The sequence below is a fragment of the Prionailurus viverrinus genome, chromosome A1 (assembly GCF_022837055.1).
Source record: "Prionailurus viverrinus isolate Anna chromosome A1, UM_Priviv_1.0, whole genome shotgun sequence".
NCBI lineage: Eukaryota > Metazoa > Chordata > Mammalia > Carnivora > Felidae > Prionailurus > Prionailurus viverrinus.
This window is the reverse complement of record NC_062561.1, coordinates 88,364,325-88,377,441: the sequence shown is the minus strand read 5'-3', so window position 1 is coordinate 88,377,441 and position 13,117 is coordinate 88,364,325. Positions and strand designations below refer to the sequence as shown.

At 61.6% G+C, this 13,117-nt stretch overlaps 1 protein-coding gene across 3 annotated transcripts in view; it reads left to right on the top strand.

The window, feature by feature from the left end:
• The window catches only part of OBSCN (obscurin, cytoskeletal calmodulin and titin-interacting RhoGEF), a 159,135-nt gene that overhangs the window by 98,102 nt on the left and 47,916 nt on the right, over window positions 1-13,117 (top strand). For 2 of the 3 annotated variants that reach the window (XM_047851995.1, XM_047851979.1), the window contains 12 exons: window positions 23-286; window positions 623-886; window positions 1,203-1,469; window positions 2,239-2,505; window positions 2,610-2,882; window positions 3,309-3,581; window positions 3,830-4,026; window positions 4,611-4,686; window positions 10,332-10,604; window positions 10,933-11,208; window positions 11,482-11,769; window positions 11,885-12,244. In XM_047851995.1, coding sequence (XP_047707951.1) covers window positions 23-286; window positions 623-886; window positions 1,203-1,469; window positions 2,239-2,505; window positions 2,610-2,882; window positions 3,309-3,581; window positions 3,830-4,026; window positions 4,611-4,686; window positions 10,332-10,604; window positions 10,933-11,208; window positions 11,482-11,769; window positions 11,885-12,244 — 3,078 coding nt within the window. Of the gene's footprint in view, window positions 1-22; window positions 287-622; window positions 887-1,202; window positions 1,470-2,238; window positions 2,506-2,588; window positions 2,883-3,308; window positions 3,582-3,829; window positions 4,027-4,610; window positions 4,687-10,331; window positions 10,605-10,932; window positions 11,209-11,481; window positions 11,770-11,884; window positions 12,245-13,117 lie in introns of all 3 variants that reach the window. The other variant, XM_047851985.1, reaches the window with a different exon arrangement.

Genomic DNA, 13,117 nt, shown 5'->3' with positions numbered 1-13,117 from the left:
GTGTCTTTCTGACCATCCCCAGCTGTGCCTGCCAAGTTCACAAAGAGCCTGAGAAAGGAAGAGGCCATGGAAGGGGCCACGGCAAAGCTACACTGTGAGTTAAGCAAGGCATCCCCTGTGGAGTGGAAGAAGGGGTCCGTGACCCTCAGAGTTGGAGACAGAGTCAGCCTGAGGCAGGACGGAAACATGTGTGAGCTGGAGATTTGTGGTGTGGCCATGGAGGATGCCGGGGAGTACTCGTGTGTGTGCGGGCAGGAGAGGACATCGGCCATGCTGACTGTCAAGGGTAAAGATCATGTGTGGCCACGTGGGCCAATGTCTTGGTGTCTGCATGTTGTCCATTATCACCACCTTCTCCTTGTCAGACTGTGGGCATCTGTGTGTCTCCAGCTGTGTCCCCCTGGGAACTCCCAGCCTCCATCTCCTTGTCAAGTATTTGTTCTGGTGTCTGTGTCCAGGCTAGTGTTTGCCTTTCCTGGACTGTTTCCTCACCCACTCTGTGCTCCATTCACTCATTCATGTTGTGGCCCTGGGCAGTTTGTGTGGTGCTTGTGGGTGTCTTGTCCTGAACATAGAGTCCTCGAGACAGCCTGGAGTCTTCCTGATCCTTGGCTCTCCCCAGCCCTGCCCGCCAAGTTCACAAAGAGCCTGAGGAAGGAAGAGGCCATGGAAGGGGCCACGGCCACGCTGCGCTGTGAGCTGAGCAAGGCGGTCCCTGTGGAGTGGAAGAAGGGGTCTGAGACCCTCAGAGCCGGGGACAGAGTGAGCCTGAGACAGGATGGGACAGTGTGTGAGCTGGAGATCCGTGACCTGGCCGTGGCAGATACCGGGGAATACTCGTGTGTGTGCGGGCAGGAGAGAACGTCAGCCACGGTGACCGTCAGGGGTAAAGACTGTGTGTGGCCAGGTGGAATGCACGCATGCCTGTCCTTGTATATGTCTCTGCATCACCACTGTGTCTTGGGCTCTTACCTGCTCTGTGCCGTGTCCACTCACTTTGCCAGTCGTTTTTGTCTGCTCACTGACCCCCATCCTCGTGGCCTCACGTGGTCATCCTGCTGGTGGGGTAGAATCCCCACCTGGTGTCCCCCTCCCACCTTACACCAACCTGTCCAGCTTTCCTGCCCTCATTGGGTCCAGTTGGGTGTGGGTGCTCCCCTCTTGGGCTGACTGTATCTCCCCTCTGCACCGCTTCCCTGCAGCCCCACAAGTGGTGTTCAGAGAGCCACTCAGGAGTGTGCAGGCTGAGGAGGGTGCCTCGGCCACACTGCGGTGTGAGCTTTCCCAGCCCAATGCTGCTGTGGTCTGGAGCAAAGGTGGCCTGGAGCTGCAGGCTGATGGGCGCTGGGAGCCTCGGCAGCGGGGCTACACTGCGGAGCTCGTGCTGTGGGACCTGCGCAGAGAGGACGCGGGCGAGTACACTTGTGCCTGTGGACCCCAGGCCACCAGTGCTACCCTCACCATTACAGGTGGGCCCCAAGGCAACACCTGTCCCAGGGGCAAGTCCCTTGTGCTTTGGGCTGGGCCTCTGGGATGCAGCGCCTCCCTGGGAGTCCCTTGGGGGATAGGGGCTCCTGTAGACATATCAGGCCTGGCAGGAGCCTCAGCCCCCATGACTCCTACCCTGGTAGCTGAGCCCCTGAGGTTACCCCTACCCCCTGCAGCCACACCCCTGTGGTTCCCCCATGAACCCTTGTGGGAACCCTGGGTCTTGCCCTCACTTTCTCCCTAATCCCCATAGCTGTACCCCTGTGGTCTCCCTGCACTCCACAGCTGCACTCCTGTGGTCTCTCCCTGCACTCCCTTAGCTGCACCCCCGTGGTCTCTACCTGCACTCCCATTGCTGCACCCTCATGGTCCCCCTGCACCCCATAGTTGTACCTGTGGTCTCCCTGCACTCCCATAGCTGCACCCTCATGGTCCCCCTGCACCCCATAGCTGTACCCGTGGTCTCCCTGCACCCCATAGCTGCACCCTGGGTCCCCCTGCACTCCTATAGCTGCACCCTTGGTCCCCCTGCACCCCATAGGTGTACCCGTGGTCTCTCTGCACTCCCATAACTGCACCCCGTGTCTCTCCCTGCACTCCCATAACTGCACCCCCATGGTCTCCCCCTGCACTCCCATAACTGCACCCCTGTGGTGTCTCCCTGTGCTTCCATAGCTGCACCCCTGTGGTCTCCCTGCACTCCCATAGCTTCCCCTGCACCTGCCCTCACGCTGCCCTGCTTCCCTGTAGCTGCACCGGTGCGCTTTCTCCGGGAGCTGCAGGCCCAGGAGGTGGATGAAGGTGTCACTGCCCACCTGCGCTGTGAGCTGAGCCAAGAGGGTGCTAGTGTGGAGTGGCGCAAGGACTCCCTGCAGCTCTTCCCTTGTGCCAAGTACCAGATGGTGCAGGAGGGAAGGGCTGCCGAGCTGTGGGTGCACCACACTGAGCAGGAGGATGCTGGCCACTATACCTGTGACACGGGCCATGCGCAGAGCACAGCCAGCCTCTCTGTCCGAGGTGAGCTGCTCAGCGGCTCCTGCCCTCCCTGGGGTCTCACCCCCACCCTGGGAGCAGTGGGCACTGTGCTCACCAGCCCTAAGCACCCCTCCCTGGCCCCCCAGCCCCTAGGCCCACATTCCAGATGGAGCTGCAGAGCATGGAGCAGGAGGCCGGCAGTGTGGCCCAGCTACGCTGCCAGCTGAGTGAGGCAGAGCCTAGAGTCCCAGTGCAGTGGCTCAAGGAGGGTGTGGAGCTGCATGTGAGTCCCAAGTATGAGATACGGCGTGTGGGGACCATGTGCGAGCTGCTGATCCATGGGCTGGAGGCCAAGGACACGGGCGAGTACGTCTGCATGGCCGGTGGTCAGAAAACCATGGCTTCTGTCATGGTCAAAGGTGAGCCATCCATGCCACACCCACTGCCCCGGGGGAACACTTGGCCTGGCACCCACTAGGGCCAAGCGCCCCTCTGGACGTGGCTCTGAGGCCTTTGCAGTTACAGGCTCTTCTCCTTTCTGCTCACTCTGGTGTGGGTGGCCCCAGCATGCAGGGGGACAGCATGTCCTAGGACTTCCTGAAGGGCTTGCCTCCCTGCTGGGGTTGGCCACAGGGTGGGGGTGGACAGAGGCAGCCCCCCACCCCACAACCCCTCTGCTTCTTCTGAGTGCCCAGACTTAAGTGTGATGGAGACAAAGGTTGTGCGTGGCAAATAGAGGCAGAGTGGGAGGATGTTCAAGAAGACTTGCTGGAGGAGGGGAGTGGAAGGTGGGCCTGGTGCACTGGTGTGGCTGGTAAAGGGACCCCATCGCCTACACCCCCCAGAGCCCGAGGTGACCATTGTGCGGGGGCTGGAGGATGCCGAGGTGCAGGTCGACGGGGAGGTGGAGTTCAGTTGTGAGGTGTCACGGGCTGGGGCCATGGCTGTGGAGTGGCACCTCCAGGGCCTGCCACTACAGAACAACGAGGTGACAGAGCTGGCCGTGCGGGGTGGCCGCACCCACACGCTGCGGCTGAAGGGCGTGACCCCTGAGGATGCAGGCACCGTCTCCTTCCACGTGGGCGCCCACACATCCTCTGCCCAGCTCACTGTTCGAGGTAATGGGTGCCACACAAGCTCAAGCCCTCTGTATGCCAGAGACAAATGCCGGGGTCCCTGCCCCTGGGTCTGAGGGACGGGTGGGGAGGCGGCCCTGTGAGGGGTGACTTGGGGACAGTGGAGGTGTGATGGAGGGGTGCCCCACATGCTTGTGTTCAGGAAGTGGGATGGGGTGCTGGGAGGCACCCCTGACAGTGGGCAGTGGCATCCCAGATGCTGAGGCCCACACTGTGTGTCCGCTGTGCAGTCCCTGATGTGAGCATCCTGGAGCCCCTGCAGGATGTACAGCTCAGTGAGGGCCAGGACGCCCACTTCCGGTGCCAGCTATCCAGGGCCTGCGGCCAGGAGGCCCGCTGGGCCCTGGGAGGGGTGCCTCTGCAGGCCAATGAGATGAATGACATCACCGTGGAGCATGGCACACTGCATCTGCTCACCCTGCACAAGGTGGCTTCTCTGGGTCCTGCCCCATTCATGGTGCTCCCTGGGGAGTGGGGGGAAGTCTCCCACTCCATTTGGACCTGGCTGGGGGCCAGCCACGGTGCTCCCTGGGGAGTGGGGGGGGGGATAGATTACCACTCCATTCACACCTGGCTGGGGGCCAGCTGGGTTGCTCCCTGGGGACTGGGGGAGAAGGCTCCTACTCCATTCAGACCTGGCTGGGAGCCAGCCACGGTGCTCCCTGGGGAGTGGGGAGGAACGCTCCCACTCCATTAAGACCTGGCTGGGAGCCAGCTGGGGTGCTCTCTGGGTAATGGCCGGGGGGAGGTTCCCACTCCATTCGGACCTGGTTGGGGGCCAGCCATGGTGCTTTCTGGGGAGTGGGGGGGAAGGCTCCCACTCCATTCGGACCTGTTTGGGGGCCAGCCATGGTGCTCCCTGGGGAGTGGGGGGGGGGGAAGCTCCCACTCCATTCAGACCTGGTTGGGGGCCAGCCATGGTGCTCCCTGGGGAGTGGAAGGGAGGTTCCCACTCCATTCGGACCTGGCTGGAGGCCTGCAGAGATGGAATAGACCCCCTCTCTCCTTCAGGTGACCCTGGAAGATGCGGGAACCATCAGCTTCCAAGTGGGCTCATGTAGCTCAGAAGCCCAGCTGAAGGTCACAGGTGGGCAGCCCCCTCTCCTAATCAGCCTCTTGCTTGCGGATGTCTGTATTTCCTTAGTTGGGGAGCTGTTGGCAGTGGTGTGGCCAGAAGCCAATGCCTTCCAGAGGTGATCTTACCTTGGGATGGTTACCGTCCACCCCTTGATGGCTAAAGTCACACACCAGAAGGATAGTGTGTGGGGGATCCCAGTATTGGATTAGTGCTGCCCACAGGAGGGAGATGTGGGCCTGGGCCTTTGGGATTTCTCCCCTGTGAATGTCTACTCTTGTGGCACACGCCTGTGTGTGCCACGTAGATAATCATGTCTACATTGATACATGCCTGCACATCCACAGGTTTCCAAGTGACACATGTGGTTATATACAACAGCATACAAGGTCCCAGGCATGTAGGGAGGACCTAAAGACCTTCAACTTGGGTTATACTTTGTCCCCAGAGCTGGTCATCTCTCTGAGTGCCTGACCCTGAGAGCTTCTCCTGTGCTGTCTTACTCCTGGTTGTCAAGCTGGCCCCATGCATCCACCATCCATCATTCATCTACATGTCCATCCACTACACGTTCACCACCCATGTTTTTGTCCATGTATCATCTGTTTACCTATATGCTTATCCATTCATCTACCATTCACCCACCTACTATCCATCCATCCATCCATCCATCCATCCTTTCATTTACCATCCATCTATCCATCTGTTGTCCATCTACTCTTCCATCCACCACCCATCCATCTGTCCAATCACCATCCACTTACATATTTGCTCATCTACCATATATTCATCCATGATTCATCCATCCACCATCTATCATTCATCTACACATTCATCCATTACACATTCACCACCTGTCTTTTTGTCCATTTATCATCCGTTTATCTGCTCATCTACCCACCCAACATTTATGCATCCACCATTCATCCAACCATCCTTCATTCATCCATCTATCTACTGCTCATCTATCTGTCCACCATCCGTCTGTTCATTTACTGTCCATCTGTTCATCCATTATCCATCCACTCATCCATCTACCACCTATCATCCATCTGTTCACTTACCATCCATCTGTTCACCCACCATCCATCCATGGACATCCATCCATCCACCTGGCATCAATCTACCCTACATGCCTCTACCTGGAGAGGGCCTGAAGCTGTGCCATCAGGGAGTCCCCAGTCTGCTGGTAGAGTTAGACATAGAGATGGAGTGTGTCCTGAGTCTCAGGTGCCCCACCAGCCCAGATCTTGAGAGGGTCGACAGACACAGTCAGCTCTGTGAACTGTGGGGCTGAGAAAGGCACCAGAGTGCAGTGCCCTCCATCTGAGTGATGGGAGAGGGGAAGTATCTTGGGTGTTGTGATCCAGGTGGGTCCAGGAAGCGCCTGTGTGTTCTTAAGAGTGGGTGTCTGTGAGGGGGCAGTGTGGGAGTGGATTGAGCCTTACAGGTCCCACTGAGGGCTGTGCCTTGGCCCCTCTTGGCCTGGTGTCCCCAGTTGAAGTGTGCTGAATGATGTAAAGATACCTGGCCATGGTCTTATGGGAGGGCCATGAGCATGGGGGTGGGGTACAAATGGGTGTCCTGGTAGGTGGTATATGGACAAGCTTGGACGCTCTGTTGGGAGACGAGAATGGGGAGATGATGCAGTAGGGTGGGGACATGGTCAGGTGTGCACTTTTGGGAGAGGATAGGAGGGAAGGTGGGGGCTGGAATATCAATGGTGTACCCTGGGAAGGGTATGGGGGGTCTTCTGCAGGAGGGCCCAGCCATGGTGGGTACAGGGGTACACAGCAGGCATCGTCTGCATCTGGGAAGCCCCTGGGTTCAAGCCCCACTGTGTGACAGGGCAAGGGTCAGTTGCCATGCAACATTAGGGCCCCAGAATCTGAGGGCTGGAAGGACCTCGGGGCACGTCTGGGTAAATGGACCTCTGGGGACAGGAGAAACATCTACTTCCAAACGCCCAGGGATGGCAGTCTTACTTCCCAAGGGAGATCCCGCACTTTATGAGAGCAGGGGGCCCCATGACTTCTTCCCACCCCACACCCACCCCCCAAGGATTGGAGCCTTAGGGCTTGTCTGCTCTGCCTCCTGAAAAGGGCGTGGATACAGGTGACCAGTCTCCTGTGGTGAAACAGGACATGTCCCAATGGGGGTGTTGGGTACAGGGGGCTAAGCTGCCCTCCCATGGGCTTGCTGTGGGTGGTTTCTGTGTCTCATTCTACAAGCAAGGTGGGTCAGCTGGCCTGGGTGGACCTCTTGTCTCAGCCCCAAGGCAACCTCTGCAGACCCCAGGTTGGCTCCACAGACCCAGGGTGCCTAGACCCCCTCCTTTTGCCCTCTTGCACAGAGGCAGTACCACGCCTGGTACGTGGCTTGCAGAACGTGGACGTCTTTGCGGGGGAGGTGGCCACATTCTCCTGTGAGGTGTCCCGTGCGGGGGGGCCGGAGGCCCGCTGGTGGCTGGATGGCACCCTGCTGCAGGATGGTCCCCAGAGTGCTATCTCCGTGCGTGACGGGACCTTCCACTCCCTCACACTCTCGGGCCTGGGGGTTGCTGACTCAGGCACCGTCACCTACCGTGCAGGGCCCCTGGTTTCCACGGCCAAGTTGTTGGTCAAAGGTATTGGCCAATGGGACCCTGCCCTGAGCTGACGCTTCTGTACCTGCTGACCCTGAATGCTTGCTGCGGGCTCCCAGGGTGCCGGGTCCAGGGCTGGCCCCAGGACTCGAGCTGGGCATCGCTCTGTGTGTGCCGTGGGCAGGCATGGTGGGAGGTCTGCTGTCCCGATTTGTGGAGGAGGAGGCCAGGCTGGGGAGAGGTGAAGCCAACCCCATGCCCACCTCCCTGTGGGGCGCCAGGCCTGGCTTCCTGCCTGGTCACCATTCTGTGGCTGTCTATCCCTCGCCCAGAGGGCAGCTGGGGAGTGAGAGCCCCCTTCCTGGTCCTGGGCCTGGCCTGCTCTGTCCCTGCTCGCCACTGCTTCCCTTGCTGTGGGCTCAGTTGGGGTCCTGTGACCATCTGGGAAAGATCCATCTTTGGGGAGGATGACAGTGGGGTGTCCAGTCCTCCAGGATGGCTGGCCAACAAGGCTTCACTCAGTGCTTCTGTGGAATAAGTGCAGACATTCACCCATGTCCAAGGGGCAGATCAGTTGTTGAGTAGGATTTCAGCAGGCTGAGATGGGACAGGGACCCCGAGGTTGGCGAGGACCCTGGGGGTGCCATGGGCCCAGCAGAGTTCATAGACCCTGAGCAGGGGTGTTGTGCCCCTGCTGAGGCAAAGCATGCCCTGGGCCAGGGCTGGGGAGGGAGGCAGAAGGTTCAGGAAGGGCCCAGCCCCGACAGAGGCCAAGCCTCCAGTGCCACCTACCCCAGGGAGAGCACAGCTTCCCCCATGAGGAGGGCCCTGGGCTGCCGCGATGGGTTCTCCTCCTGCCGCAGCCCCCCCCCCCCATTCCTGCCCAACACCGCTTGCTTGCTGCTGAGCTGCTGAGAGCAGAGGGTGGGTGGGGTGCAGCCACGCTGCACCAGCTGACACATGACCGGGGTGTCGGCCGACAGATCCCACGGTGGAGGTGGTCAGTGCCATGCAGGACCTGGCCGTGGAGGAGGGTGGCCCAGCCGAGCTCCTCTGCCAGTACTCGAGGCCTGTGCAGGCCACGTGGAAGATGGACGAGCAGGAGGTGTGCGCTGACGGGCGCCGTGTCATCATAGAGCAGGACTGGACCGTGGCCAGGCTGTCGTTCAGGCCGGCCTTGCCCTGCGACAGTGGCATCTATTCTTGTGAGGCTGCGGGCACCCGTGTGGTGGCCCTGCTGCAGGTGCAAGGTGAGGCCTTGCACGGCTCCAGCGTGGTTGGGGCCATCCTTCCTGGTGCAGAGGCGGGTGTGACAGTCAGCATTATGTGGCCGTGCTGGAAAGACAGGGCCCCAACAGGCAGGCCTCTGCTTCTCCTGGAGCTGCCTGATGGGACAGGAGGGGGGTACTGGGCTGCATGCCCTGAGTCCCTGATCTTAGGTGGGGCACTGGAGCCCTGTGTCCCTGTCTGCACACAGCAAGGATACCGTGTGGGGGACCAGGGGTGGGGGGGGGCAGTTGACTGCAGCCCCCAGGGGAGGGACGTCATTTGGCCACTGCCAGTTCCTGGTTGGGAAGATCGGAACACTGCCCAGTGAGGAGTGATCTGGAGGCATTAGTGAGAGGGCCATCCAAGCCAGGACAAGCAGGTCCTGGTTCTGTAAACAGTGACGTTTTTAAAGCACCTTTTTCCGGTCCCAGGAGGCACAGCTCAGAATACACAGCAATCCCTCCCTCCAGGGGGCTGTCCCTCTGGGAGCTGAAGTTAGACGTGACAGCAGCTATGGGGAGGGGCTGCCCTTTGAGCCCAGACCTGAGGGAGGCGGGGGTGCAGCTGAGGCATGAGACCATCTGGGATGGGTAGGGTACAGTGGAGCCCAGAGAGGCAGAAAGGGCAGGGGCTCACTGCTGCTTTGACATCTGGGATGTCTAACCCCCATTGGTGCTGTTGATTCTGATGTGGGCAGGAAAGGAGCTGGGATGTGGGGAAGTCTGGTCTGTGGTATGAGGAGCCCGGGAGTGGGACGGTGGCCAGAAGAGAGACATGGGTGGGTCCTGTGGGGGTGTCTGCTCTGAGATGCCCTGCCCCATTCACTCCCTGGGGCTTCGTGTCCAGAGCAGATGCCCCTACCTGCAGGGCATGTGTACTCTGTGGATAAGCTGGGATTGAGCACTAGGGCTGTGAATAGGTTCTAGTTGGGTATGTATCCCAGAGAGCAGTTGGGGCTGTGGTTGCCCCATCCCCCATTGCCCAGGTCAGGCTCTGTAGCGGCTTCCTAAAGTCATGTGGGTCAAGGTCACACCCTTCCCAGCATCCAGACCAGTCCTGGGTCACCTGGTTCTCCTTTCCTGCCTCACATGTGCCCTGCCCAGCTCAGTCATGCCCAGCCTGAGATTCTTCCTCCTCCAGGAAGTTGCTCAGACTTCCCACTGGCATCACTTGCTGTACAGGTGGTGTATCATGGGAATGGGCCGTGGCAGGTGGTAAGCCTGGGCTGCTGTTGGGGCCAGGCAAGCCCAGTCCTGAGCTCATGGCTTAACACATCAAACACACATCCACTTATTAAGTCTGGTGTACTGTGCGAACGAGAGAGCTGGAGAGGGGTGGGGAAGTAGGGCAGGGGTCTCTCTGGTCCCTGTGAGTGAGGGGAGCAGCCCAGCATGTCTGATAGCGCTGGCTGAGGATTGGGAAGAAAGGGGGCCATTTTCAGAGTCCCACGCTGCAACCTGGGCAGGGGCATATAACTCTTGCTGGGGGCAGGGTTTGAGCCTGGCTGTGGGCTGGGCAGCTTTGGGAATACTGAGGCTTCTCACCTGTCTGGTGTGGAGAAGCACGCCCTCCCTGGCCACCAGCCAAGGCAAGCTACCAGCGTGGTGATGGTATGGGAGTGGGCAGGGCCTCAAGAGGCCCCCGTGGTGGCCCCATGTGGACACCGTGCACTGCCCTCCACTGGGCCACATGCTGGTCAGCCCTTAAGCCCTTCTAATGGGGGTGGGCTCTTCCACATAACTCTGCAGGGGGCCCTGGGGCAGAGGAGGCCCCAGCGCACCCTGAGCCGCCGCCTTCCCCACAGCCAAGAACACAGTGGTGCGCGGCCTGGAGAACGTGGACGCACTCGAAGGCGGCGAGGCGCTGTTCGAGTGCCAGCTGTCCCGCCCCGAGGTGGCCGCCCACACCTGGTTGTTGGACGATGAGCCTGTGCGAACCTCCGAGAACGCGGAGGTGGTCTACTTCGAGAACGGCCTGCGGCACCTGCTGCTGCTCAAGAACCTGCGGCCGCAGGACAGCTGCCGGGTGACCTTCCTGGCAGGGGACGTGGTGACGTCCGCGTTCCTCACAGTCAGAGGTTAGGGGTGCGGGGCGGGGCTGAGGCCTCGTGGGGGGCGGGGGGCGTGTATCTGGAGACCCCTCCCACCGGCTGCCGCTCAGCAGGTGTGTGGGGTCTCTGAGACCCCTCCCACCGCATCCTCCGCTGTGGAGGTACAGGGCTGGGGGCTGAGGACGTTGGCAGTGGAGGGGGGGGGGCGTCGGTCTTTTGAGACCCCTCCTGCCAGATGCCGGGCCTCCTTCTCTGCCAGGAGCAGGGGGGCGGGGCTGGCGGGACCCGGTGGCCGGGAGGTTTCCCAGACCTGCCTCCAGGCCAGAGCACTCACCGCATACCCCGGCCCCCGCAGGCTGGCGCCTGGAGGTACTGGAGTCCCCGCAGGACGCGGCCGTGGGAGCCGGTGGGCAGGTCCGCTTCAGCTGCACGCTCAGTGAGGCGGTGCCGGTGGGCGAGGCGACGTGGTACATCAATGGAGCCGCCGTGCAGCCGGACGACCGCAACTGGACGGTCACCGCCGACGGCAGCCACCACACCCTGCAGCTGCGCAGTGCCCAGCCACAGCACGCTGGCGAGGTCACCTTCGCCGCCCGCGACGCTGTGGCCTCCGCGCGGCTCACCGTGCTAGGTGGGTGGTTTGGGCCACCTGCGGGCAGGCAGGTTGCGACCAGGGTTCTGCTGTTCCAGCCCCAGAGGCTGCCATCCAGGTAGGCTCAGGGTACACTGTCTCCCTGGCTCTGAAGTGCACGACTTTTGCGCTCTCAGACGGTCGGGGCCACCAAGTACAGGGGCTCACGGGCCAGCGCCCACTTCTCACCCCAGGATCAGAAACCAGGCAGGCAGGGCTGGGCACCCGCGGGCGCGGACCGAGAGCCTCCACTGACCAGCTCCGTCCCCGCAGGCCTCCCAGACCCTCCAGAGGACGCAGAGGTGGTGGCGCGCAGCGGCCGTTCGGTAACGCTGTCCTGGGTGGCGCCTGCAAGCGACGGTGGCGGCGGTCTCTGCGGCTATAGGGTGGAGATGAAGGCGGCGGCCACAGGCGAGTGGCGGCTGTGCCATGAGCTGGTGCCTGGGCCTGAGTGCGTGGTGGACGGCCTGGCCCCCGGGGAGACCTACCGCTTCCGTGTGGCAGCAGTGGGCCCAGCGGGGGCTGGGGAGCCCGTGCACCTGCCGCAGACAGTGAAGCTCGGTGAGTGGTTGGCCTTCCTAAGGTGGGTGGTGGTAGTCCCGCCTGGAGCGCTCCAGACCTCCCCAAGCTGGAGAGCCCCAGCGCGTCCTTTCTGAAGTGGCTTTGTTTCTGGCAGAGCCCCTGGAGCCAGTGCCTGCGGCCAGCGCCCCCGTGCCTGCGGTCCCCGCCCCCGTGTCTTCAGTCCCCGTGCCTGTGGCCCCGGTTCCTGCGCACCCAGCTCCCACACCTCCCGCTCCCGAGAGCCGGCAGGTGGCTGCCGGCGAGGACGTGTGTCTGGAGTGTGAGGTGGCGGAGGCGGGCGAGGTGGTGTGGCTGAAGGGGGCGGAGGTCATCCAACCCAGCGGGCGCTTCCAGGTTCTCTGCCAGGGTGAGCGGCGGACGCTGGTGATCCGGGGCTTCTCAGCGGAGGACCAGGGGGAGTACCGCTGTGGCCTCACCCGAGACCCGGCCTCCTCTGCAGCTGCCTCCTTCCAGGGTGTGTCCTTGGGACCCAGCTAAGGCGGGGGTGGGGGTGGGGTGGGGTGGGGCGGGGCAGGTGGGGGTAAGCCAGCCCCTCCTCTTCATCAGCTCCTTGATCCTCTTGGGGAGCCCCTCTCACACCAAAGAAGACTGAGGTCTGGTGGGGAGATGCACAGACCCGTGTGGCTGAGTCTCTTGTCACAAATCATAGAGCTGGTACCTCAAGCCACACTGCTCCCTGAGCACGTCCTGGCCCACACACCCCTTGGTACCCACTGCTGGTCCCCTAAGCTCTCGGACCCTGCCTTCTGAGCCTCCTCCTCATGCATAGGGACTTCTTGTGCTCTGAGTCCTCCCACTATGAGCGTCCCCACTCTGACCACATTCCCCTGTGCTCTGAACCCCCCACTATGAGCCTCCCCACTCTGACCACCTTCACCTGGTGCTCTGAACCCCCACTATGAGACTCCCTACTCTGATGGCCTCTCCCCTATGCTCTGAGCCCCCCACTATGAGCCTCCCCACTCTGACCACCTCTCCCCTGTGCTCTGAAACCCCCACTATAAGCCTCCCCACTCTGACCACATCTCCCCTGTGCTCTGAAGCCCCCACTATGAGCCTCCCCACTCTGACCACCTTCCCCTGTGCTCTGAGCCCCCCACTATGAGCCTTCCCACTCTGACCACCTTCCCATGTGCTCTGAACCCCCCACTATGAGCCTCCCCACTCTGACCACCTCTCCCCTGTGCTCTGAACCCCCCGCTATGAGCCTCCCCACTCTGACCACCTTCCCCTGTGCTCTGAACCCCCTCATACTATTTGTCCCACTGCATCTGCACTGATCCTGGCCCCGTGCTCCCCTGGGCTCACTCCTCCTGTGCAGGTGCCC